Source organism: Oncorhynchus masou, chromosome 3 (assembly GCF_036934945.1).
Source record: "Oncorhynchus masou masou isolate Uvic2021 chromosome 3, UVic_Omas_1.1, whole genome shotgun sequence".
In the NCBI taxonomy this organism is placed as follows: Eukaryota; Metazoa; Chordata; class Actinopteri; order Salmoniformes; family Salmonidae; genus Oncorhynchus; species Oncorhynchus masou.
Window position 1 is genome coordinate 7,331,163 of NC_088214.1, and position 24,470 is coordinate 7,355,632.

General features: G+C 44.0%; 3 protein-coding genes across 3 annotated transcripts; 2 read left to right on the forward strand and 1 right to left on the reverse strand.

Moving 5' to 3' along the window:
• The first annotated feature begins 208 nt into the window (after positions 1 to 208).
• cdcp2 (CUB domain containing protein 2) lies at positions 209 to 6,784 on the forward strand. Its single transcript, XM_064929776.1, has 7 exons — positions 209 to 275; positions 1,932 to 2,279; positions 2,469 to 2,620; positions 2,826 to 3,021; positions 5,492 to 5,845; positions 5,991 to 6,169; positions 6,473 to 6,784. The coding sequence occupies exons 1-7, from the start codon at positions 209 to 211 to the stop codon at positions 6,782 to 6,784; spliced, it is 1,608 nt and encodes a 535-aa protein (XP_064785848.1).
• Positions 6,785 to 6,992: 208 nt separating this feature from the next.
• tceanc2 (transcription elongation factor A (SII) N-terminal and central domain containing 2) lies at positions 6,993 to 11,165 on the reverse strand. Its single transcript, XM_064929763.1, has 5 exons — positions 10,669 to 11,165; positions 10,415 to 10,556; positions 9,906 to 10,102; positions 9,432 to 9,616; positions 6,993 to 7,424 (listed from the first exon to the last, which is right to left on the reverse strand). The coding sequence occupies exons 1-5, from the start codon at positions 10,765 to 10,767 to the stop codon at positions 7,373 to 7,375; spliced, it is 675 nt and encodes a 224-aa protein (XP_064785835.1). The 5' UTR covers positions 10,768 to 11,165; the 3' UTR covers positions 6,993 to 7,372.
• Positions 11,166 to 11,170: 5 nt separating this feature from the next.
• Positions 11,171 to 22,858, forward strand: tmem59 (transmembrane protein 59). The gene is made up of 8 exons (XM_064929756.1): positions 11,171 to 11,406; positions 11,876 to 11,981; positions 12,890 to 12,984; positions 13,327 to 13,479; positions 13,749 to 13,824; positions 15,873 to 15,999; positions 16,238 to 16,355; positions 21,628 to 22,858. The coding sequence occupies exons 1-8, from the start codon at positions 11,251 to 11,253 to the stop codon at positions 21,778 to 21,780; spliced, it is 984 nt and encodes a 327-aa protein (XP_064785828.1). The 5' UTR covers positions 11,171 to 11,250; the 3' UTR covers positions 21,781 to 22,858.
• The last annotated feature ends 1,612 nt before the right edge of the window (positions 22,859 to 24,470 follow it).

A 24,470-nucleotide genomic window follows, 5' to 3' on the forward strand; every position in this document is an offset into this window, starting at 1 on the left:
AGTCCTGACAAGCCACCTTTGCCACTTGTTCACTCGATATACCCAACATATCGGGTTCCTCCGCCAAGATCCTATTCCAGTTTCTCCCACCTCTGCCATCATCCCAGGGCTGTGGTGGCAGGACTTTGCTCTTGTTTTTCTATTTATTTGTATTGCCATTGGCTTTGTAAATCCTATTTGAAGTGTGACAACAAACGATAACAACAACATGACTTTTAGGATGGATATACTCTTTTATTTACTGTTGGTTGTTGGCAAGGCTGTTTCTAAGAAAGGTGAGGTTTTTCCATTTAATATATTGCTATAACATTTGCCTCAGCTAATTCAGTTACAACGCTCACAGAGCCTTCGGGAAGTATTCAGACCTCTTAACTTTTTCACTTTTTTTTTTTTTTACATTACAGCCTTATTCGAAAATAGATTTTTTTTGAAGAGATATATATATATATATATATATATCAGCAATCGACACACTATACCCCATAATAACAAAGCGAAAAATCTTTGCAAATGTGTTACAAATTAATACCAGAAATATCTTATTTTACATAAGTATTCAGATCCTTTGCTATGAGACTCGAAATTGAGCTCAGGTGCATCCTGTTTCCATTGATTATCCTTGAGATGTTTCTACAACTTGATTGGAGTCCACCTGTGGAAAATTCAATTGATTGGACATGATTTGGAAACGCACACACCTGCCTATATAAAGGTCCCACAGTTGACAGTGCATGTCAGAGCAAAAACCAAGCCATGAAGTCAAAGGAATTGTCTGTAGAGCTCCGAGACAGGGTTGTGTCAAGGCACAGATCTGGGGAAGGTTACCAAAAACATGTATGCAGCATTGAAGGTCTCCCTCGGGGAGAAGGGCCTTAGTCGGGGAGGTGACCAAGAACACGATGGCCACTGTGGCAGAGCTCAAGAGTTCCTCTGTGGAGATGGGAGAACCTTCCAGAAGGACAGCCATCTCTGCTGCACTCCACCAATCAGGCCTTTATGGTAGAGTGGCCAGACAGAAGCCACTCCTCAGTAAATGGCGCTTGACAGCCCGTTTGGAGTTTGGCAAAAGGCACCTAAAGACTCTGACCATGAGAAACAAGATTCTCTGGTCAGATGAAACCAAGATTGAACTCTATGGCCTGAATGCCAAGCGTCAAGTCTAGAAGAAACCTGGTACGATCCCTACGGTGAAGCATGGTGGTGGCAGCATCATGCTGTGGGGATATTTTTCAGCGACAGGGACTGGGAGACAAGTCAGGATTGTGGCAAAGATGAACAGAGCAAAGTACAGAGAGATCATTGATGAAAACCTTCGGGACACATCTCTGAATGTCCTTTAGTGGCCCCGCCAGAGCCCGGACTTGAACCCGATTTAACATTTCTGGAGAGACCAGAAAATAGCTGTGCAGCAACGCTCCCCATCCAACCTGACAGAGCTTGAGAGGATAAGCAGAGAAGAATGGGAGAAACTCCCCAAATACAGGTGTTCCAAGCTTGTAGTGGCATACCCAAGAAGACTTGAGGCTGTAATCACTGCCAAAGGTGCTTCAACAATGTTCTGAGTAAAGGGTCTGAATACTTTTGTAAATGTTATTTAATTTTTTTTAGAGATTTTGAAAAATGTATAAAAACCTGTTTTTCTTTTGTCATTATGGGGTATTGTGTGTAGATGGATGAGGGGGAAAAAAATATTTAAATCCATTTTAGAATACGGTTGTAACGTAACAATGTGGAAAAAGTCAAGGGGTCTGAATACTTTCTGAATGCACTGTATGTGTGTTCTAAGTAACTGTTACTAATGTGTAAATTATAAACTAATACATAACAGTAAACTAATTACAAAACTTTTACAAAACCCTCAGTCTACACTATATATAAAAAAATATCTATAAAACTACACCTTTTATTCATCTAACTTATATTTCACCAAGGGGTGAAATGTGGTGGGATCCTCTCTGCCTCTTCCGGCAACATCTCCAGCCCCAACTACCCAGGTCTATACCCGTACAACATGGAGTGTGTGTGGCTGATTGTAGTGGCCGAGGGGTCCTCCGTCCTGCTCACCTTCCACGACTTTGAGTTGGAGTATCACGTCACCTGCTCCTATGACCACATCAAGATCTATAACGGTGTATCCGAGGACGAGGGGAACCTACTGGGGACGTTCTGTGGTGTCATGTCCCCTCCTCAGTTCACCTCCTCCTGGAATGTTATGTCGATCATTTTCCACTCCGATCGTCATGTGACTCACAGAGGGTTCTCTGTGAGCTACAGGAAAGGTGAGCTTTTACTTTCTCACACAGGATAACCAAAGCCATTGATATGCATGTATGGCTTTGCTAAGTACAGCCACTCAAGCCTCACATTACCCACAACAAGGAACAAGACAAGGCCTTGAGTAGTTGAATCAGGTGTTTTAACTTAAGAGCTGAGCTGGAACAAAACCCTGTCTCTCTCTCTCCCACCAGACATGTGTGGTGGGGTCCTAACCGGTCTGTCTGGCATCATCTCCAGCCCCGGCTACAGTCCAGATACCCAGTACAGCAACAACGCCGACTGTTCCTGGACGGTCCATGTATCCAACCGCAGCGTGGTCAGTCTGGTCTTCCTCGACTTCCAGGTACGTTCTCTAACATGTAAAGACAATCGATGCATCCCAAATGGTACCCAATTTAATCTATATAGTTCACTACTTTGGGCCAGAGCCCGGACACTATATGGGGAATAAGGAGCCAATTGGGATGCACATACTGGAAGTTTCTAAGTATCCCGAATGGGTCATAAATATGACGTGACAAAATAAAAATGTAATTCATTCACTCCAGCTGGAGAACAACGAGGGCTGTAATTTTGACTTCGTGGCTCTCTTCGACGGCCCCACCGTCACCCACAGACACCTGGGGAACTACTGTGGAGGGGAGACACCTCCTAAAATTGTTACTACCTCCAACCAGCTGCTGGTGGTGTTCAAGTCTGACTTCAACATCGGGGGACGAGGGTTCAAGGCTTACTACTACTCAGGTAGGTAGGATGCTGGGAGTTGTATACTACGGGGTTTACAGATCACTGCTGGGAGTCGTATACTACGGGGTTTACAGATCACTGCTGGGAGTCGTATACTTGGGGTTTACAGATCACTGCTGGGAGTCGTATACTACGGGGTTTACAGATCACTGCTGACTGCTGGGAGTCGTATACTACGGGTTTACAGATCACTGCTGGGAGTCGTATACTACGGGGTTACAGATCACTGCAGGGAGTCGTATACTACGGGTTTACAGATCACTGCTGGGAGACGTATACTACGGGTTTACAGATCACTGCTGGGAGTCGTATACTACGGGTTTACAGATCACTGCTGGGAGTCGTATACTACGGGGTTTACAGATCACTGCTGGGAGTCGTATACTACGGGTTTACAGATCACTGCTGGGAGTCGTATACTACGGGGTTTACAGATCACTGCTGGGAGTCGTGTACTACAGGGTTTACAGATCACTGCTGGGAGTCGTATACTACGGGGTTTACAGATCACTGCTGGGAGTCGTATACTTGTGGTTTACAGATCACTGCTGGGAGTCGTATACTACGGGGTTACAGATCACTGCTGGGAGTCGTATACTTGGGGTTTACAGATCACTGCTGGGAGTTGTATACTACGGGGTTACAGATCACTGCTGGGAGTCGTATACTTGGGGTTTACAGATCACTGCTGGGAGTCGTATACTTGGGGTTTACAGATCACTGCTGGGAGTCGTATACTACGGGGTTACAGATCACTGCTGGGAGTCGTATACTACGGGGTTACAGATCACTGCTGGGAGTCGTATACTACGGGGTTACAGATCACTGCTGGGAGTCGTATACTTGGGGTTTACAGATCACTGCTGGGAGTCGTATACTACGGGGTTTACAGATCACTGCTGGGAGTCGTATACTACGGGGTTACAGATCACTGCTGGGAGTCGTATACTACGGGGTTACAGATCACTGCTGGGAGTCGTATACTACGGGGTTACAGATCACTGCTGGGAGTCGTATACTTGGGGTTTACAGATCACTGCTGGGAGTCGTATACTTGGGGTTTACAGATCACTGCTGGGAGTCGTATACTTGGGGTTTACAGATCACTGCTGGGAGTCGTATACTTGGGGTTTACAGATCACTGCTGGGAGTCATATACTACAGGGTTTACAGATCACTGCTGGGAGTCGTATACTACGGGGTTACAGATCACTGCTGGGAGTCGTATACTACGGGTTTATAGATCACTGCTGGGAGACGTATACTTGGGGTTTACAGATCACTGCTGGGAGTCGTATACTACGGGGTTTACAGATCACTGCTGGGAGTCGTATACTTGGGGTTTACAGATCACTGCTGGGAGTCGTATACTACGGGGTTTACAGATCACTGCTGGGAGTCGTATACTACGGGGTTTACAGATCACTGCAGGGAGTCGTATACTACGGGGTTTACAGATCACTGCTGGGAGTCGTATACTTGGGGTTTACAGATCACTGCTGGGAGTCGTATACTACGAGTTTACAGATCACTGCTGGGAGTCGTATACTACAGGGTTTACAGATCACTGCTGGGAGTCGTATACTTGGGGTTTACAGATCACTGCTGGGAGTCGTATACTACGAGTTTACAGATCACTAAATCCCTCCCTCGTGGCTAAATCACTCCCTCATGGCTGTCCTGTACTACACTGAGGCCCACTGGCAGGGATTAAACTGTCCTGTACTATACTGAGGCCCACTGGGAGGGATTAAACTGTCCTGTACTATACTGAGGCCCACTGGGAGGGATTAAACTGTCCTGTACTATACTGAGGCCCACTGGCAGGGATTAAACTGTCCTGTACTATACTGAGGCCCACTGGGAGGGATTAAACTGTCCTGTACTATACTGAGGCCCACTGGCAGGGATTAAACTGTCCTGTACTATACTGAGGCCCACTGGGAGGGATTAAACTGTCCTGTACTATACTGAGGCCCACTGGCAGGGATTAAACTGTCCTGTACTATACTGAGGCCCACTGGCAGGGATTAAACTGTCCTGTACTATACTGAGGCCCACTGGCAGGGATTAAAATGTCCTGTACTATACTGAGGCCCACTGGGAGGGATTAAACTGTCCTGTACTATACTGAGGCCCACTGGGAGGGATTAAACTGTCCTGTACTATACTGAGGCCCACTGGGAGGGATTAAACTGTCCTGTACTATACTGAGGCCCACTGGGAGGGATTAAACTGTCCTGTACTATACCGAGGTCCATGGGGAGGGATTAAACTGTCCTGTACTATACTGAGGTCCATGGGGAGGGATTAAACTGCACATTCACTGACACCAGGACTGTATTCGGCAGGGAGAAAATGTTTTGAAACAGGAAGGTACTAGCAACACATTTTTGTTACATTTTGGCTACTGTGTGACCTACTTAAAACAATCCTGTTTTGCCCTGTGTGTCCATCTGTCTGACAGGTGAATGCCAGCAGGTGCTGTCTGTACCAAGTGCGAATTTCACCAGCCCCCACTACCCTAACATCTACCCAAACAACATCAACTGTCACTGGACCATCAACCTGGCCGGGGGCTACCGCATCAAACTGTTCTTCAACGCTATGGAGCTGGAGGACAGGAACAGCCTATCAGACGAGTGTGACTATGACTCTGTAGCAGTGCATGATGGGAGCAGGGAGACAGCCCCGTTGCTAGGGCGATGGTGTGGCTCGGAACAACCCGGGTCTTTGATCTCTAAGAGCAACAACATGCTGGTGGTCCTCAGTACAGACAGGAATTATGCTTATAAAGGGTTCTCTGCTTCCTACGTTGGAGGTGAGTGTCTGAACTGAAGCACGGCTGGCCGAAAGTTATCCAAACTATCAAGTTTATACTTGTTTAAATCATTCAAAGTGACAAATGCAATTACAAAACGTGTGTGTGTGTTCGTGCTTGTGTTACGTCTCCACCTCAATCCCAGTGGTACCAGTTAACATCAGCTGTACGAGGACAGAGTTTACCATCCACATCTCCCAGCAGTCACTGCCTGGGCTGGAACGTGAGAGTATCTATCTGGGGGACCGCTCATGTCCCGCCCAGCTGACACCTACCACCTATAAGATACTGGCACGATTTGAAAAATGTGGCACTGCAGGCCAGGTAACTAACTACCCACTGGTTGATTCCAATTGTTTCCATTTTAATTCAATTGCATTGAGCCAACGTGGAATAGACGTTGAATTGTCATCTGTGCATAGTGGATAGCCACAGGCATGATGATGCCGGTTTATAGCGGTTTTATTGAAGCAACAGGACAGAGTGTAAGGGAAATAAGGATACTAGAGGATGTGACAAAATAGCAGTGGGACCGGGATTTGATCCCACACGGTCACAAGCATATGTTGTCCATCTGTATAACCCTGACCCTTAACCTCTGACCCCTAACCTCTGACCCCTGACCAGCCACGGCGTAACATCACCATGCTGGTGAACACGCTCTACATCGACTTCTCCGACGGGAAGGGGAGGAGCATCCAGGAGTACGAGGTACAGTGCGACGCCCAGCGCAAGATGGCCACCATTCACATTGTCTCAGCCGAGGAGCGTCAGAGGATGAACGAGCTGGCCCGACGCCAAGCAGAGGGGTCTGGGGGAGGGGGAGGGAAGGAGGCAGACCCAGAGCCTCACGACCCCAGTGATATAGTGTTTATTAGCATCTGTGTGCTGGCTGTTGTACTGATGGTGATCGCTGTAATCTGGCTGGTACTGCTTTAGTAGAGATGGGGGTACGAGGAGGGAGAAGAGGGCAGAGGTGGGCGACGCAGTCTGTGAGCTAGGACACGTTGAGGTTTATAATGAAAACTGACAGATATATTTTTGTAATAAAAATGTCTATATTGCTCATTTCAATTGTACCAAAACAATTATTTAATATTGTCGCCGCTCTTGACATTCATAACGACATTCAATAAAAACACAGGCAGAAATCAACATTTGATTTACTTCAATATATAAAATCTAAGATGAACACAAAACAGCTCAATTAAAAGAGGTAATTCATATGATTAATGACTGTGTGCTCCAACTGTCTTTCACCATTTTAGAAAAAGGCACCAATCCAGTATTTGTCAGAATGTTCCAGCTTCTTGTGATTGGAGACCAGCTTTTTTTTTTTTTAAAGCACCAATCCAGAAACAACTGGCATGTCGCAGTCTTCCTTTGCAGCAGGTCTCATGGGTCTGGGTTTAGCTACCAACATGTTTGAGTAGATCCATTTGAGCAAAGCGAGGTTCAGAATCACCCTATCTTGATCAAAGAATCTGATTCTTTATTTTGGGTTGCTTTGTAGAGCAGTGATTCTGCTCAGTCCGACCGCAACAGAGTCGATCTCAAACACTTCAACAGTCTTCTGCAGCTGGATGGATTTAGGATTGGGGTTAGCTAGCTACTTGTTAGGTTTGACTACACGCTTTGAATATATATATATAAAACCTTTGAATGAGTAGTGTCAAAAAGTTTGACTGGTACTATAATATATATATATATATATATATATATATATGTACCAGTCAAACTTTTGGACACTACTCATTCAAAGGTTATTCTTAATGTTTTACTATTTTCTACATTGTAGAATAATAGTGAAGACTTCAAAAGCATGAAATAACACATTGAATCATCTAGTAACCAAAAAAGGTGTTAAACATATGAGATTCTTCAAAGTAGCCACCCTTTGCCTTGATGACAGCTTTGCACACTCTTGACATTCTCTCAACCAGCTTCATGAGGTAGTCACCTGGAATGCATATCAAATAACAGGTGTGCCTTGTTAAAAGTTGATTTGTGGAATTTATTTCCTTAATGCGTTTAAGCCAATCAGTTGTGATGTGACAAGATAGGGGTGGTATACAGAAGATGTCCCTATTTGGTAAAAGACCAAGTCCATGATATGGCAAATAAGCAAAGAGAAACTACAGAAGTGCATTACTTTAAGACATGAAGGTCAGTCAAGATGAAAAATGTCAAGAACTTTGAAAGTTCCTTCAAGTGCAGTCGCAAAAACCATCAAGCACTATGATGAAACTGGCTCTCATGAGGACCACCACAGGAAAGGAAGACCCAGAGTTACCTCTGCTGCAGAGGATATGTTAATCAGAGTTAACTGCACCTCAAATTGCAGACCAAATAAATGCTTCAGAGTTCAAGTAACAGACACAGCTCAACATCAACTGTTCAGAGGAGATTGTGTGAATCAGGTCTTCATGGTCGAATTGCTGCAAAGAAACCACTACTAAAGGACACCAATGAGAAGAAGAGACTTGCTTCGGCCAAGAAACACGAGCAATGGACAATAGACCGGTGGAAATCTGTCCTTTCGTCTGATAAATCCAAACTTGAGATTTTTGGTTTCAACCGCCATGTTTTTGTGAGACGCAGAGTAGATGAACGGATGATCACCGCATGCGTGGTTCCCACCGTGAAGCATGGAGGAGGAGGTGTGATGCTGCTTTGCTGGTCAGTGATTTATTCAGAATTCAAGGCACTCTTATCCAGCATGGCTACCATAGCATTCTGTAGAGATACGCCCTCCCATCGGGTTTGTGCTTAGTGGGACTTTAATTTGTTTTTCAACAGGACAATGACCCAACTGACCTCCAGGCTGTGTAAGGGCTATTTGACCAAGAAGGAGAGTGATGCATCAGATGACCTGGCCTCCACAATCACCCGACCTCAACCCAATTGAGACGGTTTTGGCATTTGTTTTTTTACCTTTATTTAACTAGGCAGGTCAGTTAAGAACAAATTATTATTTACAATGACAGCCTAGGAACAGGGGCAACATGGGCTTTGTTCAGGGGCAGAATGACAGATTTTTACCTTGTCAGCTCGGGGATTCGACCTAGCAACCTTTCAGTTACTGGCCCAACACTCTAACCACTAGGATACCTGCCACCCCAAAATGAGTTGGACCGCAGAGTGAAGGAAAAGCAGCCAACTAGTGCTCAACATATGTGGGAACTTTTTCAAGACTGTTGGAAAAGCATTCCTCATGAAGCTGGTTGAGAGAATGCCAAGAGTGTACAAAGCTGCCATCAAGGCAAAGGTTGGCTACTTTGAAGAATCAAAATAAATTATTTTGATTTGTTTAACACTTTTTTTGTTACTACATGATTCTATGTGTTATTTCATAGTTGATGTCTTCACTATTATTCTACAATATAAATAAAAACTCTGGAATGTGTAGGTGTGTCCAAACATTCGACCGGTACAGTGTGTGTGTGATATATATATATATATATATATATATATATATATATATATATATATATATATATATAGTTCTAGGTGGAACCCTTTCACCCACAAAGAACCCTTTTAGATATTGTTTCCATAGAGAAAGTTCTGAACAGAGTGCATTTACTTCTTGTGGGTGGACACCAGCTGGTTTACTGGGATCTTACTCTCCTTGACTTGACCCCTGACCTCTGGCTGGTGTTTGAGTGCGAAGACCAGCTTCCTGATAGTTCGTCTGTAGGAGCCGCTGACCAGCCGAGAACTCTGGTGGAAAACCTCTCTCTCTATATTCTCCACCAGACCACTGTCTGTCTAATAGATCACATATAATGAGAGGGAGATTACTATATTGTCCAATGTTCTTGAATGTCCAACAGAAATTTGTGTTCTGTGAGTATGTGTTCTGTGTATGTGTTCTCCCAAAAACAAAGCAAGAGACAAGAAGACAGAGGGAGAGACCAAGGGACAGAGCAAGAGACAGACTGAGAGAGCGAGACAGAAAGGAAGAGACACAAAGAGACAGAATGGAAGAGAGACAAAGAGACAGTGAGAGAGAGATTGGTGTATTGACAATCCCAACACACAGTAAAAGCCCCCTCACCTCCACTTCCAGAGCTTCAGACAACATTCTCCTGGCGTTGTTCCTCAGTCCCTCAGTCTGCTTGTCACAGCGTACTTCTATGGAGGGCTTGTTGGAGTGCTCTTCAATGAAGCGCCTCCATACAGTGTACACTTCAGCCGCTAGGGAACTCACCTCAGGGTCGGGGTGATGCTTACGCATCTTGTTAACAGTGTGGCCTAAGAGGGAAAGAGACGAGCGGAGTTATCTGCGAGTGTGTGTGTTGAATGTGTTTTGTTGTATTTGTGTACCAGAATGAGATGAACTGAACATAGAAGACAAACTTTTAACAGGTGTAGGTTTTTAGGAAATCAATGAATACACTACTAGACTGTTTTGATAGATTAAGTGAATGGCAAGGGAAGCAATGCCATGATCCAAGTTCACAGACAGTGTGCTACAAGAGAACTAAGGAATGACGCTCCTTCCAGTTTGTGTTACCTCAAGTGAAGAGTCCCAATGGCAACAGGGCTGTTGGACTTTTCCCTTACCTATTCTGGTTGACTTGAGCACCTCCTTGGACGGCATCTTCTTGTTGAGCTCTGCCAGGGCTAGTAGCAGATTCTCTTTGGTCTGACCAGGCAGTTCCAGCATGGACTTGTACCTTTCAATGTCTTCGATCACCACCACTCTCTGGTAGGGAAGGAAGACATATAATGTTATGTACACATGCTTATTAGGCAGGCCTAAGTACACAATATCATATCATGTTTGACTTGAGAAGCGGCTGGTAACAGACACTTACGCGTAGAGACTCAATAGTTGCTTGTCGATACACTTTTTCTTTACCCTTCGTTTCCTTGGGTACTTCCCCGTTTGGTAGACGCACCACGAATTTGTCCATTTTCCAAGGTGTCTTGGATTTATTTATGGGTGGGGGGGATCGATCATCGATATAGTATTTTATTTGTAATCATTATGAAAAGTTCGTAAACGAACAGGGAAAACAACTCTTCCAAATACTTGTTCACCTGCGAAGAAAGCAAGTTTTTTTGTTCGGTTGACAAGCGTCTTAACTAAGCGGCGCGAGTTCACGTACTACCTACCGGTAAATCGATTTCAGTGGCATTGACAATGCGTAAATAGCTCCAAATTCAGAGTATTTTCTAGTATTATCCCCGTATGGTGTAAAAATAAAATAAAAACGCTTCAAGAAGATTGGTGGACTATTATTTTCTCTTTGAAATCTGCGCCGCTAGGGACTAGTTGTAACATCCACGACCCAAACATCCCGTATCATGATTTTATTCTCGCGAGATTTTCACGAACGAGGAAGAAGAAGGAGCACTCGCTTGTTGTTTGTTGGGATTTTTCGCAGCAGGCTAAAATGAGAACATTGAAGTCCTTTCGTGTGTTAGTGAGTCTGTGCTTCGTGCTCGCATACACCTCGGCAACTGCCGATGTTTTTGATGGAGTTTTGGGAAATACTGCGTCTTGCCATAAGACATGTCAAATGACTTACAGTTTGCACACATATCCTCGGGTGAGTTGCTGCAAGCTAGCTAGTAACGTTAGCCGTTTTGCTAGCTAAGCAAGTCTACTAACGGTACACAAAAAAGCTGGATAAAATAAACTGTCATTCAGCAACGGAAAAAGGACTCTGGCACCTACAGCGTATTGAGCTGTTGTACACGTCTGTCCTTGTGCATGGCTGTAATGAGTGATTCAGATTGGAGGTGCCGAGTGAGCTTTTTTTTCACCCTCGATTGTTTTTGCATCTTAACGTTACATTTTTAGTACGACATTTTTGAGAAGTACGTAGCGACCGTGACGGGAGTAACGTTTAAAATGTAGATTACAGTAGTTGCTCAGCGAAATGAACGTACTTTTGACGTAACTCTTGCGGAGCTGGTAAATGGGAGTTTGAATCGGAGCTTTCTGAGCGTTAGAGAGTGAGAACACAAAGATACTGGTTCAGTCCTGTTCATGACTGTGTTCGTTTGTGTTTGTAGGAGGAGGAACTGTACGCCTGCCAGAGAGGTTGTCGCCTGTTCTCCATTTGCCAGTTCGTGGGCGACAGCGAGGATCTGAACCAAACTAAAGTCGAATGTGACTCCAGTAAGATTCTCATGCAATGTCTTCAAAACAGATAGCTAGCAACATGACTAGTACTAAGTATATAGACTCATGTGCAGAAAACAGATAATACTATTGTAAAGGCAGTTTACAGTTGAACCAAAAGCTTTATTACAAGATTTCAGGGAGGGGTAAAGAATGCTGAGGCAAATAAAATGTCTAATGGGCCTCTTGAAAACAGGCCCTTTATATTCTAATCAGAAAGTACCAAATGTTCCCTAAACATCAGCTTGAGAGGCTTGTGCGAAGTCAAACCAAAAGACAGTGACTTTTCAAGCTGCTACAGAATCAGTGTTCGTAATGTCATCAATACAATAATAATCAGGGTGTCCTTGTCAAAGAATCTAAACCTTTTTTAAAAAATGGCATGGCTTGGGGGCCCACATTGATTTTGTTATCATTTTAGTCACTCGGATAGCCTAAGAACACGGCATAATTTTAAAAAAAAAATTCTAACAAAATGTTTAGAATGGCAGGAAATTAGCTTTAAAACTATAAAATTCTCTCTCTGCCCCCCCAAAATGTGTCTGGGCCAAGAGGACAGTGCCATTGGCCATGCCCACTACCCCATTTTGATTCAGAAAACAACATAGTGACAAGTTACAACGTACATTGAGTATACCAAATGTTAGGAACACCTTTCCTACAATTGAATTGCACCCCCTTTTTACCCCCAGAACAGCCTCAATCGATTTGAACTCGTCATGATATACCCAATCATGTGTCCTTGCAATGTCTGACTAAATTATAGAAGACCACCTATACCGTTCTTCATTCAAATTAGTTAAAATTACACCATTTAGACAGTCTTCTGGTTCCACGAGACGAGTGTTGTCTGATCTGTCTGTAACCTGTTTTTATTTATTTTTTTACTTCCTGATTCTCCCCAGCTTGTCATGAAGCGTACAGCCAGTCAGAGGAGCAGTATGCCTGTAACCTGGGCTGCCAGAGTCAGCTACCGTTTGCTGAACAAAGACAAGAGCAGGTAGTGTTCTACACCGCTTCCTCAAACACACTCGAGTGACTGCCATTGTTTTGTTGAAGACTGATATTGACAACAGAAATATTGTTGGTGAACTGGGTGATATGTAGGAAAATAAACTGGAGACAGCCTATTGGAATAGAAATGTTGTTAACCAAGTGTGTGTGTGAGGAGCCTGGTCCCAGATCTGGTTGTGCTATATAGGCAAGTCTTCCACCATTGACCATAACATTTGTCCAAAAAAAGCACAAACATTGCCTGGTTCCAGATATGTGATTGCTACCTGACCCCATGAACAAGGGATGTGTGTTTGACCCTTAACCCCATAATACTATCATCCTCCAGTTGCTGGCCATGATGCCCCGTATCCACCTGCTGTACCCTTTGACTCTGGTGAGAGGGTTCTGGGATGATGTCATGAGTCAGGCCCACAGCTTAATCTCCTCCTCTTGGACCTTCTACCTCCAGGCTGATGACGGGAAGCTGGTCATCTTCCAGGTAGTTTTTTTTTTTTTTTTTTTTTTTGTGTAGCGACTTCAACCCTATTCATCCAAACTGGCACTCCTTTAGGATTGTTTTTCACTTACTGTTGCACATTGCCACTAATTGACTAACGGAACTTGAGTAGGTTTTTTTTTTTTTTTTTTTTTTTTTTTTTTGTATTTAACCTTTATTTAACTAGGCAAGTCATAAACATAAGTTACCAAACAGTTGACCTTTTATCAAAGTAATTGTTGGGTAACTTGAGTATGTCATTTTGTTTTCAGACTGAACCACAGATCCTGTTTATTCCTGCGTTTGAACACCAGAAAGAGGATGTCAGGGGAGAACCACAGAAGAGATGTAAGTCCTCTTTATCATATTCACAGTTACTAGCCGGCTACCATCCGGTACTCTACCCTGAACCCTAGAGACTGCTGCCCTATGTACATATACCCTGAGTGTACAAAACATTAGGACACCTTCCTAATAGTTGAACAGCCTCAATACATCGGTGCATGGACACTACAATGTGTCGAAAGCATCTATGCAGTCTATGCTGGCCCATGTTGATTCCAATGCTTCCCGCAGTTGAATCAAGTTTGTTGGATGTCCTTTGGTGACAGACCATTGTTGATACACACAGGAAATAAGTGACATCAATAAGGGATCGTAGCTTTCACCTAGTCAGTCTATGTTATGAAAAGAGCAGGTGTTCCTAATGTGTTGTACACTCCGTGTACATGTACATAGTCATTGGACACAAGTCACTTCAATAATGTTTACATACTGTTTTACCCACTTCATATGTATTTACTGTATTCTAGTCAAGGTTCATCTTGTATAGCTACTGCTGTACACACCTATTTTATATTAATATACTGTATATACACATCATTATATATCTATATCATGAACAAATTAGTTGGATGCCTACTTGTTGAGCATCTCATCCCAGAATCATGGGCATTAATATGGAGTTGGTCACACCTTTTCTGCTATAACAGCCTCCACTCTTCTGGGTAGGATTTCCACTAGAGGTTGGAACATTGCTGCGGGGACCTGCTTCTATTCAGCCACAAGCTTTCGTTAGGTCAGAGACTGTTGGGCGATTAGGCCTGGCTCACAGTCGGCAATCCAATTCATCCCAAAGGTGTTCGATGGGGTTGAGGTCAGGGCTCTGTGCAGGCCAGTCAAGTTCTTTCCACACCAATCTCGATAAACCATTTCTGTATGGACCTCGCTTTGTGCACGGGGGCATTGTCATGCTGAAACAGTAAAGGGCCTTCCCCAAACTCTTGCCACAAAGATGGAAGCACAGAATGGTCTAGAATGTCATTGTATGCTGTAGTGTTAAAATTTCCCTTCACTGGAACTAAGGGAACTAAGGGGCCAAAACCATGAAAAACAGCCCAAGACCATTATTCCTCCTCCACCAAACTTTTAATGTTGGCCGTATGCATTGGAGCAGGTAACGTTCTCTTGGCATCCGCCAAACCCAGATTTGTCCGTTGGACTGCCAGATGGTGAAGCATGATTCATCACTCCAGAGAATGCGTTTCCACTGCTCCAATGGCGGTGAATTTTACACCACTCCAGCCGAAGCTTGGCATTGCGCATGGTGATCTTAGGCTTGTGTGCAGCTGTTCGGCCATGGAAACCCATTAAGCTCCCGACGAACAGTTATTGTGCTGACGTTGCTTCCAGAGGCAGTTTGGAACTCGGTAGTGAGTGTTGCAACCGAGGACAGACAATTTTTACCTGCTTCAGCACTTGGCGTTCCCGTTCTGTGAGCTTGTGGGGCCTACCACTTTGCGACTGAGCCATTGTTGCTCCTAGACGTTTCCATGTCACAATAACAGCACTTACAGTTGACCGGGGACAGCTCTAGCAGGGCAGAAATTTAACGAACTGACTTGTTGGAAAGGTGGCAACCCAAGACGGTACCACATTGAATGTCACTGAGCTATTCAGTAAGTCCAATGTTTGTCTATGGAGATTGCGTGGCTGTGTGCTCGATTTTATACACCTGTCATCAACGGGTGTGGTTGAAGTAGCCGAATCCACTAATTTGAAGGGGTGCATATATGGAGCAATATTCCAACATCTAGTGGAAAATCTTCCCAGAAGAGTGGAGGCTGTTATAGCAGCAATGTTCCAACATCTAGTGGAAAGCATAAGCGTTTCACTTCACCTGCGATAACATTTGCAAAATATGTGTACTCTGCTGATTTTTAAAATTTGATTAAAAAATATATTTATCAAATTGACAAACTGGAAAAACCAACTAAAGGCTTTGTGTGCATTTAAGATTTACGTATGAACACCATCACAATGTTTACTGTGTAATGCAACAAAAAAAACAACAACACACAATTGGTAAGGAAACATGTCCATCTCTCCCGCTCCAGATCCTGGCCTTGGTCGCCCGGTGTACAAGGACTACCAGCGTAGTTTCGTCCAGGAGAGGGACAGGGACATGTATGTGGACCGCAGCATCAACGAGGACAACTACAACCTCTTCAGCTGTCTCTCCAGGTCGGTGACAGAAGGACACGCCTTGTACACAAACTATTAGGTTTAGATGGTTAGGTTAATCAGGCAATACAGCTGAGGAAGCAGGAGGCAAAGTTCAGGGTGCTAAAATAGAGTCCACGTTTTATATACTGAAGATTAACCTAAGGTGTCAAGAAGGAATTGTTTATGGGAAAACACTGAGCTCCTGATTTGAATGACTCATGTGTATCTGACATCCCTCTCTCTCTCCTCTCTCCAGGAACCCCTGGCTCCCAGGCTGGATCCTGACCACCACTCTGATCCTGTCTATTCTGGTTCTCATCTGGATCTGCTGTGCTACTGTGGCGACCGCTGTTGACCAATATGTTCCAGCTGAGGTAACTCTTCCCTCTAGGTCAAAAATTATGAAGAAATATTCTAAAATCCCATAAATCTTTGCAGAAATGCAAAAAATAAAATAAAGGGACGGTCGAGCAACGACACTGGTCCCATGAATCCCACTTAACCTGGGTACAGATCTTAATTTGTCCCGTTTCGTCACAGGGGGATTTGATTGAATATTTAGAATCACCACCCGGGGGCAGCTGGCAGAGGTGTTTTGTAGGCTACACAATGCAGTACCGTACCATAGTTTCTAAACCCGGGGGCGCAACATAGCGAGACTTCCAGGAACGCTTGTCAAGCAGACCACACCAGGGTTTGGTGTTTGAGATGTCAATAAGGGAAGTTATATATTTTTTTATCATTTGTTCATTTTCTCAAAATTTTGAAAGGCGCAACCTATATTCGAGCCAATTTCTTAAGTAGTTGAACATGTTGTTGTTCAAACCTTGTGGAAGTGACAAACTGACTCTGTGTATCCTATAATAACACAAATAGATAGGTAGGTTATGCTACAGTTAACACCATCTGCTATAAAAATCACTCACTTTAGGCAACGTCATTCAAAACAACAATGTAGGCAACTTTAAACAACACTATAATTAAACAAGATATCAAGGCATATCCCCATGAAACTGACTGACGTCAAGTGGTTACTATGCAGATGTTGAATAATTATCATTTACAATTGAATGTGGCGGTGTTTTTGTCTCACAGTAACGCTATGCTGTTTGGTGGAATACTGAGATGGTTGTGATCTTGTAGACATTGATTCAGCTTTGATCAAACGAGCACCATTCGTCGGGGTAAAATATCCCTGGACTTGACCGTATTTGAAATGTGTTACTAAATCTCGTCAATCAGGGGATTGAGTTGTTTGAGCCAGAAGGGCGTGGGTCGGAATTGAACCTTCACCGTCACGGATGTGTGCTGAAGGCTGCTTGGGTTGAATTTTAATAATTCTAATTCCCTTCTCCCCTCTGCCAATCGCCATTCTCCGAAGCACCCTCACTCGCGTGGCTCTCTCTCCGATATCTCAATTCTTATTCGCTAATGTCCGTCACGTGATCAAGGTCCTTCTCACAGGCATCTCGGCTCTGAAGTAGGCGACAAGTGAAGACGGACACATCGGGGACGTAACTGTTTGTGTCCTTATCGAATTCCAAGGCCCATATTGAAGATCTTAGGAGTACTGTCTACAGCCTCTCCTATCCTCCCTCTATATCAATCTCCAAACCCCCCCCCCCCTTATATCAATCTCCAACCCCCCCCCTTTATATCAATCTCCACCCCCCCCCTTATATCAATCTCCAACCCCCCCTTATATCAATCACCCAACCCCCCCCTTATATCAATCACCCAACCCCCCTTATATCAATCACCCAGCCCCCCCCTTATATCAATCACCCAACCCCCCTTATATCAATCACCCAACCCCCTTATATCAATCACCCAACCCCCCTTATATCAATCACCCAACCCCCCTTATATCAATCACCCAACCCCCCTTATATCAATCACCCAACCCCCCTTATATCAATCACCCAACCCCCCTTATATCAATCACCCAACCCCCCTTATATCAATCACCCAACCCCCCTTATATCAATCACCCAACCCCCCCCTTATATCAATCACCCAACCCCCCTTATATCAATCACCCAACCCCCCCCTTATATCAATCACCCAACCCCCCCCTTATATCAATCACCCAACCCCCCTTATATCAATCACCCAACCCCCCTTATATCAATCACCCAACCCCCCCCTTATATCAATCACCCAACCCCCCCCCCTTATATCAATCACCCAACCCCCCTTATATCAATCACCCAACCCCCCCCTATATCAATCACCCAACCCCCCTTATATCAATCACCCAACCCCCCCCTTATATCAATCACCCAACCCCCCTTATATCAATCACCCAACCCCCCTTATATCAATCACCCAACCCCCCCCTTATATCAATCTCCTAACCCCCCTTATATCAATCTCCTAACCCCCCTTATATCAATCTCCTAACCCCCCCCTTATATCAATCTCCTAACCCCCCTTATATCAATCTCCTAACCCCCCCCTTATATCAATCTCCTAACACCCCCCTTATATCAATCTCCTAACCCCCCTTATATCAATCTCCTAACCCCCCCCTTATATCAATCTCCTAACCCCCCTTATATCAATCTCCTAACCCCCCTTATATCAATCTCCTAGCGACCCCCCTTATATCAATCTCCTAGCGACCCCCCTTATATCAATCTCCTAGCGACCCCCCCCATATCAATCTCCTAGCGACCCCCATCCATATCAATCTCCTAGCGACCCCCATCCCATATCAATCTCCTAGCGACCCCTATATCGATCTCCTAGCCCCCCTATATCGATCTCCTAGCCCCCCCCTATATCGATCTCCTAACCCCCCCCCTATATCGATCTCCTAGCCCCCCCATATCGATCTCCTAGCCCCCCTATATCGATCTCCTAGCCCCCCTATATCGATCTCCTAGCCCCCTATATCGATCTCCTAGCCCCCATATTGATCTCCTAGCGACCCCCCCATATCAATCTCCTAGCCCCCCCATATCAATCTCCTAGCCCCCCATATCAATCTCCTAGCCCCCCTATATCAATCTCCTAGCCCCCCTATATCAATCTCCTAGCGACCCCCCCTATATCAATCTCCTAGCGACCCCCCCATATCAATCTCCTAGCGACCCCCCCCCATATCAATCTCCTAGCCCCCCATATCAATCTCCTATCCCCCCCATATCAATCTCCTATCCCCCCCATATCAATCTCCTAGCCCCCCATATCAATCTCCTAGCCCCCCCATATCAATCTCCTAGCCCCCCTTATATCAATCTCCTAGCCCCCCCCCTTATATCAATCTCCTAGCCCCCCCCCCTTATATCAATCTCCTAGCCCCCACCCCTATATCAATCTCCTAGCCCCCCGACACTGCAGTCTGTACCTATTCTGTTGGTCAACTTGTCCTTCTGTGTGAGAAATAAATATTTCAAACAGTTGTGGGATGCGATAGATCCCAAATGAATACAACCACTAGCATTTAAAAATAAATAATAATGATTGAAGCAGCGAAGCGGATGCAAAATGTTGATAAACTATTTGTTTCTTCACATTATAAGCGCAGCAATGTCACAGTAGGCTATAATTGCGAATGTTACAAAATGCAATCAATTAGCATTTGAGAACCGTGTTATCCTGCTGTCATTCATGCAATAGTGCTTTATTATTGAGGTGAAAATTGTCTTCACTCACGCGCTGCCTATGTTTGCCAGCTAGGCTCTACACCGGTTGTAAAGTTATTTGGCCACTTTAGTTGTGATACCAACCTTATAAAAACATATATAAGCCTTGGCTAGGCAACATGAGGTGTGCGGTGGTGTGCGGTGGCATGCGGTGTTTCTTGCCTGCACAGAAGCTGGGCGTCACTCACAAAGTGATAGACTAATATTGTCACCCATCAGACTTCTTGATTTTAATCTTTTTATTTTATAAAATACAAAATAGTATACTGTATGTGAAATCTGTTTTGATTTAGAATGGACCGTTTTCATTCACCTGTCTCTGGGGCGGCAGGGTAGCCTAGTCGTTAGAGCGTTGGACTAGTAACCGGAGGTTGCAAGTTCAAATCCCCGAGCTGACAAGGTACAAATCTGTCGTTCTGCCCCTGAACAGGCAGTTAACCCACTGTTCCTAGGCCGTCAACGAAAATAAGAATATGTTCTTAACTGACATAAAGGTGTAAAAAAATATATATATATAATAAAAAAAAATTAAAAGATGCTGGAGAAAATGCATGTTAATCTATGCACTTAAATAGCGAATGGAAGACACTTCTTCTCCAGTGGTTTATTTTTCATGCCATCTCGGTCTGCTATAATACTCCTGTTGTAAAGCGGTCAAATCCTATTTGTCACATGCCTCGAATACCACGGTTGTCAACGTTACAGTGAAATGCTTAGTTACAAGCCCTCAACCAACAATGCAGGTTTACGAAAATATTTACTCAAATAAAATTTCAAAAAGTTAACACAAAATAACAATGAGGGTATATACAGGGGGTACACGTTAGTTAAGGTAATGTGTACATGTCACTTTACCCCTACTATGCGTAGATAATAAATAGCGAGTAGCAGCAGCGTAAAAACAAAGTGGGGGGGGGTCGATGTAAATAGTTTGAGATGCCATTTGATTAATTGTTCATCAGTCTTATGCTTGGGGGGTAGAAGCTGTTAAGGAGCCTTTTGGATCTAGACATGGTGCTCCGGTACCGCTTGCCGTGCTGTAGCAGAGAGAACAGTCTGACTTGGGTGACTGGAGTCTTTGACAATATAGTATATGGGTTCTGGATGACAGGAAGCTTGGCCCCAGTGATGTACTGAGCTTTACGCATAGGCATTACCCTCTGTAGCGTCTTGCGGTCGGGTCAGGATGCTCTCGATGGTACAGCTATATAACTTTTTGAGGATCTGGGGACCCATGTCAAATCTTTCCAGTCTTCTGGGGGGGTGGGAGACGGGCGTTGTCGTGCCCTCTTCGCGACTTTCTTGTGTGTTTGGACGATAATAGTTTGTTGGTGATGTGGACACCAAGGAACTTGACACTCTCGACCGACTCCACTACAGCCATGTCGATGTGAATGGAGGCATGTTCGGTCCACCTTTTCCTGTAGTCCACGATCATCTCCTTTGTCTTGCTATATATTAGGAAAGTTGATCATTATAGTGGGCCTAGCCTATGGAAAGCTGATGGGATCCTCTTTTTAAGAGGCCATCAACTTTGTTTTCTCACAATTGCGTAGCTCATGGGCTCTCATGCAGTGTTGGATTACATTTGCAATGACGTCAGGGTGATTAGAGGGACAATCGAGTGCTGAGGACCAGGCAGTTAGCAAGTTTGGTAGGTTACTAATGACCATCAGCAGCATCAGAGCTTGGAAGAAGCCTAGTTACCTTGACTAAACGGTCATGTGGCATTTGACTGCAGTCATGACTCGTGACCGCCAGTGTGGCGGGAATATAGTCACCGCAACAGCCCTAGTCCAGGTAGCTATTTGGTTAACTATTTATCAGTCTTATGGCTTGAGGGTAGAAGCTGTTCAGGGTCCTGTTGGTTCAACTGACCGGTTTTAGTGAAAGGGTACTGAACAGTGGTTTATTGACACATGATAGCAATCAAGACAGAACCAAAGTCTCCCTATCAATATTGATAATCAAACTTTTACGTCTTTTGTCTTTGTAGAAACTGAGTATCTATGGAGACATGGAGTACGCCAAGGACCAGAAACTGCTGACCCCTTACCCAGCATCCTCTCTGGTCATCATCACCTCTGGGCAGGAGGAGGAGGCTGGACCCCTCCCTTCCAAAGTTAACCTGGACCAGTCCAACATCTAAACATCAAACCAGCTAGCCTGGGCACCCGTCGGTTTGTGCTATCTTTCCGCTTCTTGCCACTCCTAAACTGGCAAGGACACAACCCGACCTTTACCCAGGCTACAAACCAACAGGGAGGAGATGATGATTTAAGAGTAAAAGGCCTTTTTGTGTAGATTTTCGAGACTACGATTAATCTGGGTCAGGACTAGTGAATTGAAACATGATTGTGCAGATTGAGGAATGAAATCTAAGAAGATTTATGAAAAAGCATGCTAAATTGGGTATCCATTGAAAGGGGTGTTCTTCAGTCCAGGAGTAGGTTTAATCTGGGTCTGCAAACTGAAGCTGGCCCTTGTTTTTGTTGTTCAGAAAGCCCAAGTCGGTCTTACTTTTTCACACTGTTAGAACCCGTTTTAGTCTAAAACTGCTTCCAGCACATTTTTTTTTTTTTTTTGTATTGGCTGTTGTCTTGTTCCTCTCTCAAGCTCTAGAGATTGGCATAAGAATTGGGGGGTGTTTATTGTTCTGTGAATTGGCATAAAGTGATGCACGATGATTGCAGCGCAGTTACATTAGCTTCTTTTTAAGACTTTGTTGGTGTGTGTATTCCAGACCCTCATTTGATGTATTATTGAATTTTTTTTTTTTTTTTTTTTTTTTGGTTTGAATTCTCTTCATGAGTCCCCAATGGCCCCCTATTCCCTAGATAGTGTTGTCAAAGACAACTGCACTATAAAGGAAATAGGGAGTGTTTGGGGATGTAGCACAAGTTTTATGTGCCGGTTTCATTTAGAATGTAGAAACCCTAAATACATTTTGGTGAAATGACACGGGTCAGTAACGGGCTATGTGCATCTACCGCTGTATCTATCCCTTTCACTTATTGTGGTCGTGTTTAATCTGTAGTGGTTGGGTGGAGGTTTTCTGTTTATAAGCAGCCCTTTGTCACAACAGAGATTTGTTTTTAAAATATTATACAATTAACGCTGATAAATGTGACTTCAGATTTGCTTTAGACATGACAGCGCTGTGGGTAGTTGTGACTTTACTTTTCTCCTGATGAGGAATGGTTTTGAAATAAACAAGATTGAGTCAAGTGGCTGTTTGTCTATATGTTATTTTGACAGCGTGATACTTCAAATACTTTAACTTGTAGTCATGTTTACCATATTGACTGTTAGGTCTGTCCTAAATCCTCTAATCACAGCAACATGGCAAAAGGAGAACTTTGGAAGGAAGGGGTGTAAGTATCCAAGAAGTGCCTGTGTCACCCAAATGATTTCCCTGTCCTCCTCCCTCTCTCTGTCTCTTCACTCTCATTAGTCTGGGCCTCTCCCTCCTCCTCCCTCCTTAAACGTACGCTTAAGGGAAGAAGGGTAATGAAGTCTATCGAAAATCAACTATTTTATTATCTATAGGGATGTTTGAGCTCCAGAAAGAGGAATCACAGTTTATTTAACTAGGCAAGTCAGTTAAGAACAAATTCTTATTTACAATGACGTCCTACTGGGGAACAATGAGTTAACTGTCTTGTTCAGGGGCAGAAAGACAGATTTCAACATTGTCAGCTCTGGGATTTGATCAAGCAACCTTTCGGTTACTGACCCAACGCTCTAACCACTAGGCTACCTGCTCGTAAGGGCTCACTGTACTTCTGTCCACACAAGATCAGAGACATTATCTAATAAATCATGACAATGTTGTATCACAACAATTTGGATTTACTTAGTATGAATCTTCACTGAATGAAGTGAAACACAATTTGGATTAAAACGTTTCCATCTCCTACCACAATTCCAGGTTTGAGAAGCCGGTGTACAAGGACAACCAGTGTAGTTTTGTCCGGGAGAGGAACAGGGACATGTAAGTGGACAGGAGCATCAACGAGGACAACTACAACCTCTTCAGCTGTCTCTCCAGGCCAATTCTCACAGGACACGTATTCTGCCATTGGGCCTTTGAGCAAAGCACTTAACCCCTGAAACTGCTCCAGGGGTACTGCAGACGAGCTGATCCTGCTCTTTCAATCTCTGTGTGTTTTCTGTTCTCAACCAGTAAAGCAGGGGTTGGAACTGAATACTGGGGGGGGGGATTCTTTTCAAGGAACAGAATCAGAACCAGGAACAAACGTGTTCTATCCTGTTCCAGAACAGAACCGTTATTTTAAAAAGCATGGGAACCAGTTAATAACTTTATTTCACATTCCAGGCATTTCTTTTCAGTCCCACAAAAAAATGCAATGGGGCGCCAGCTCTTGAGCTTCACTAGGAACCACTGGCTTCACTAAGTTCCATAAGGTGTTTTTTGAATCTTTTTTAAATCTAATTTTATTGCTGGCATGAGTTACTTGATGTGGAATAGAGTTCCATGTAGTCATGGCTCTATGTAGTACTGTGCACCTCCCATAGTCTGTTCTGGACTTGGGGACTGTGACTTCTCCCCATCTTAGATACTACTGCATCAATATGTTTTGACCATGACAGTTTACAATCTAGGGTTACTCCAAGCAGTTTAGTAATCTCAACTTGCTCAATTTCCACATTATTTATTACAATATTTAGTTGAGGTTTAGGGTTTAGAGAGTGTTTTGTTCCAAATACAACGCTTTTAGTTTTATAAATATTTAGGGCTAACTTATTCCTTGCCACCCACTCTGAAGCTAACTGCAGCTCTTTGTTAAAAGTGTTGCAGTCATTTCAGTCGCTGTA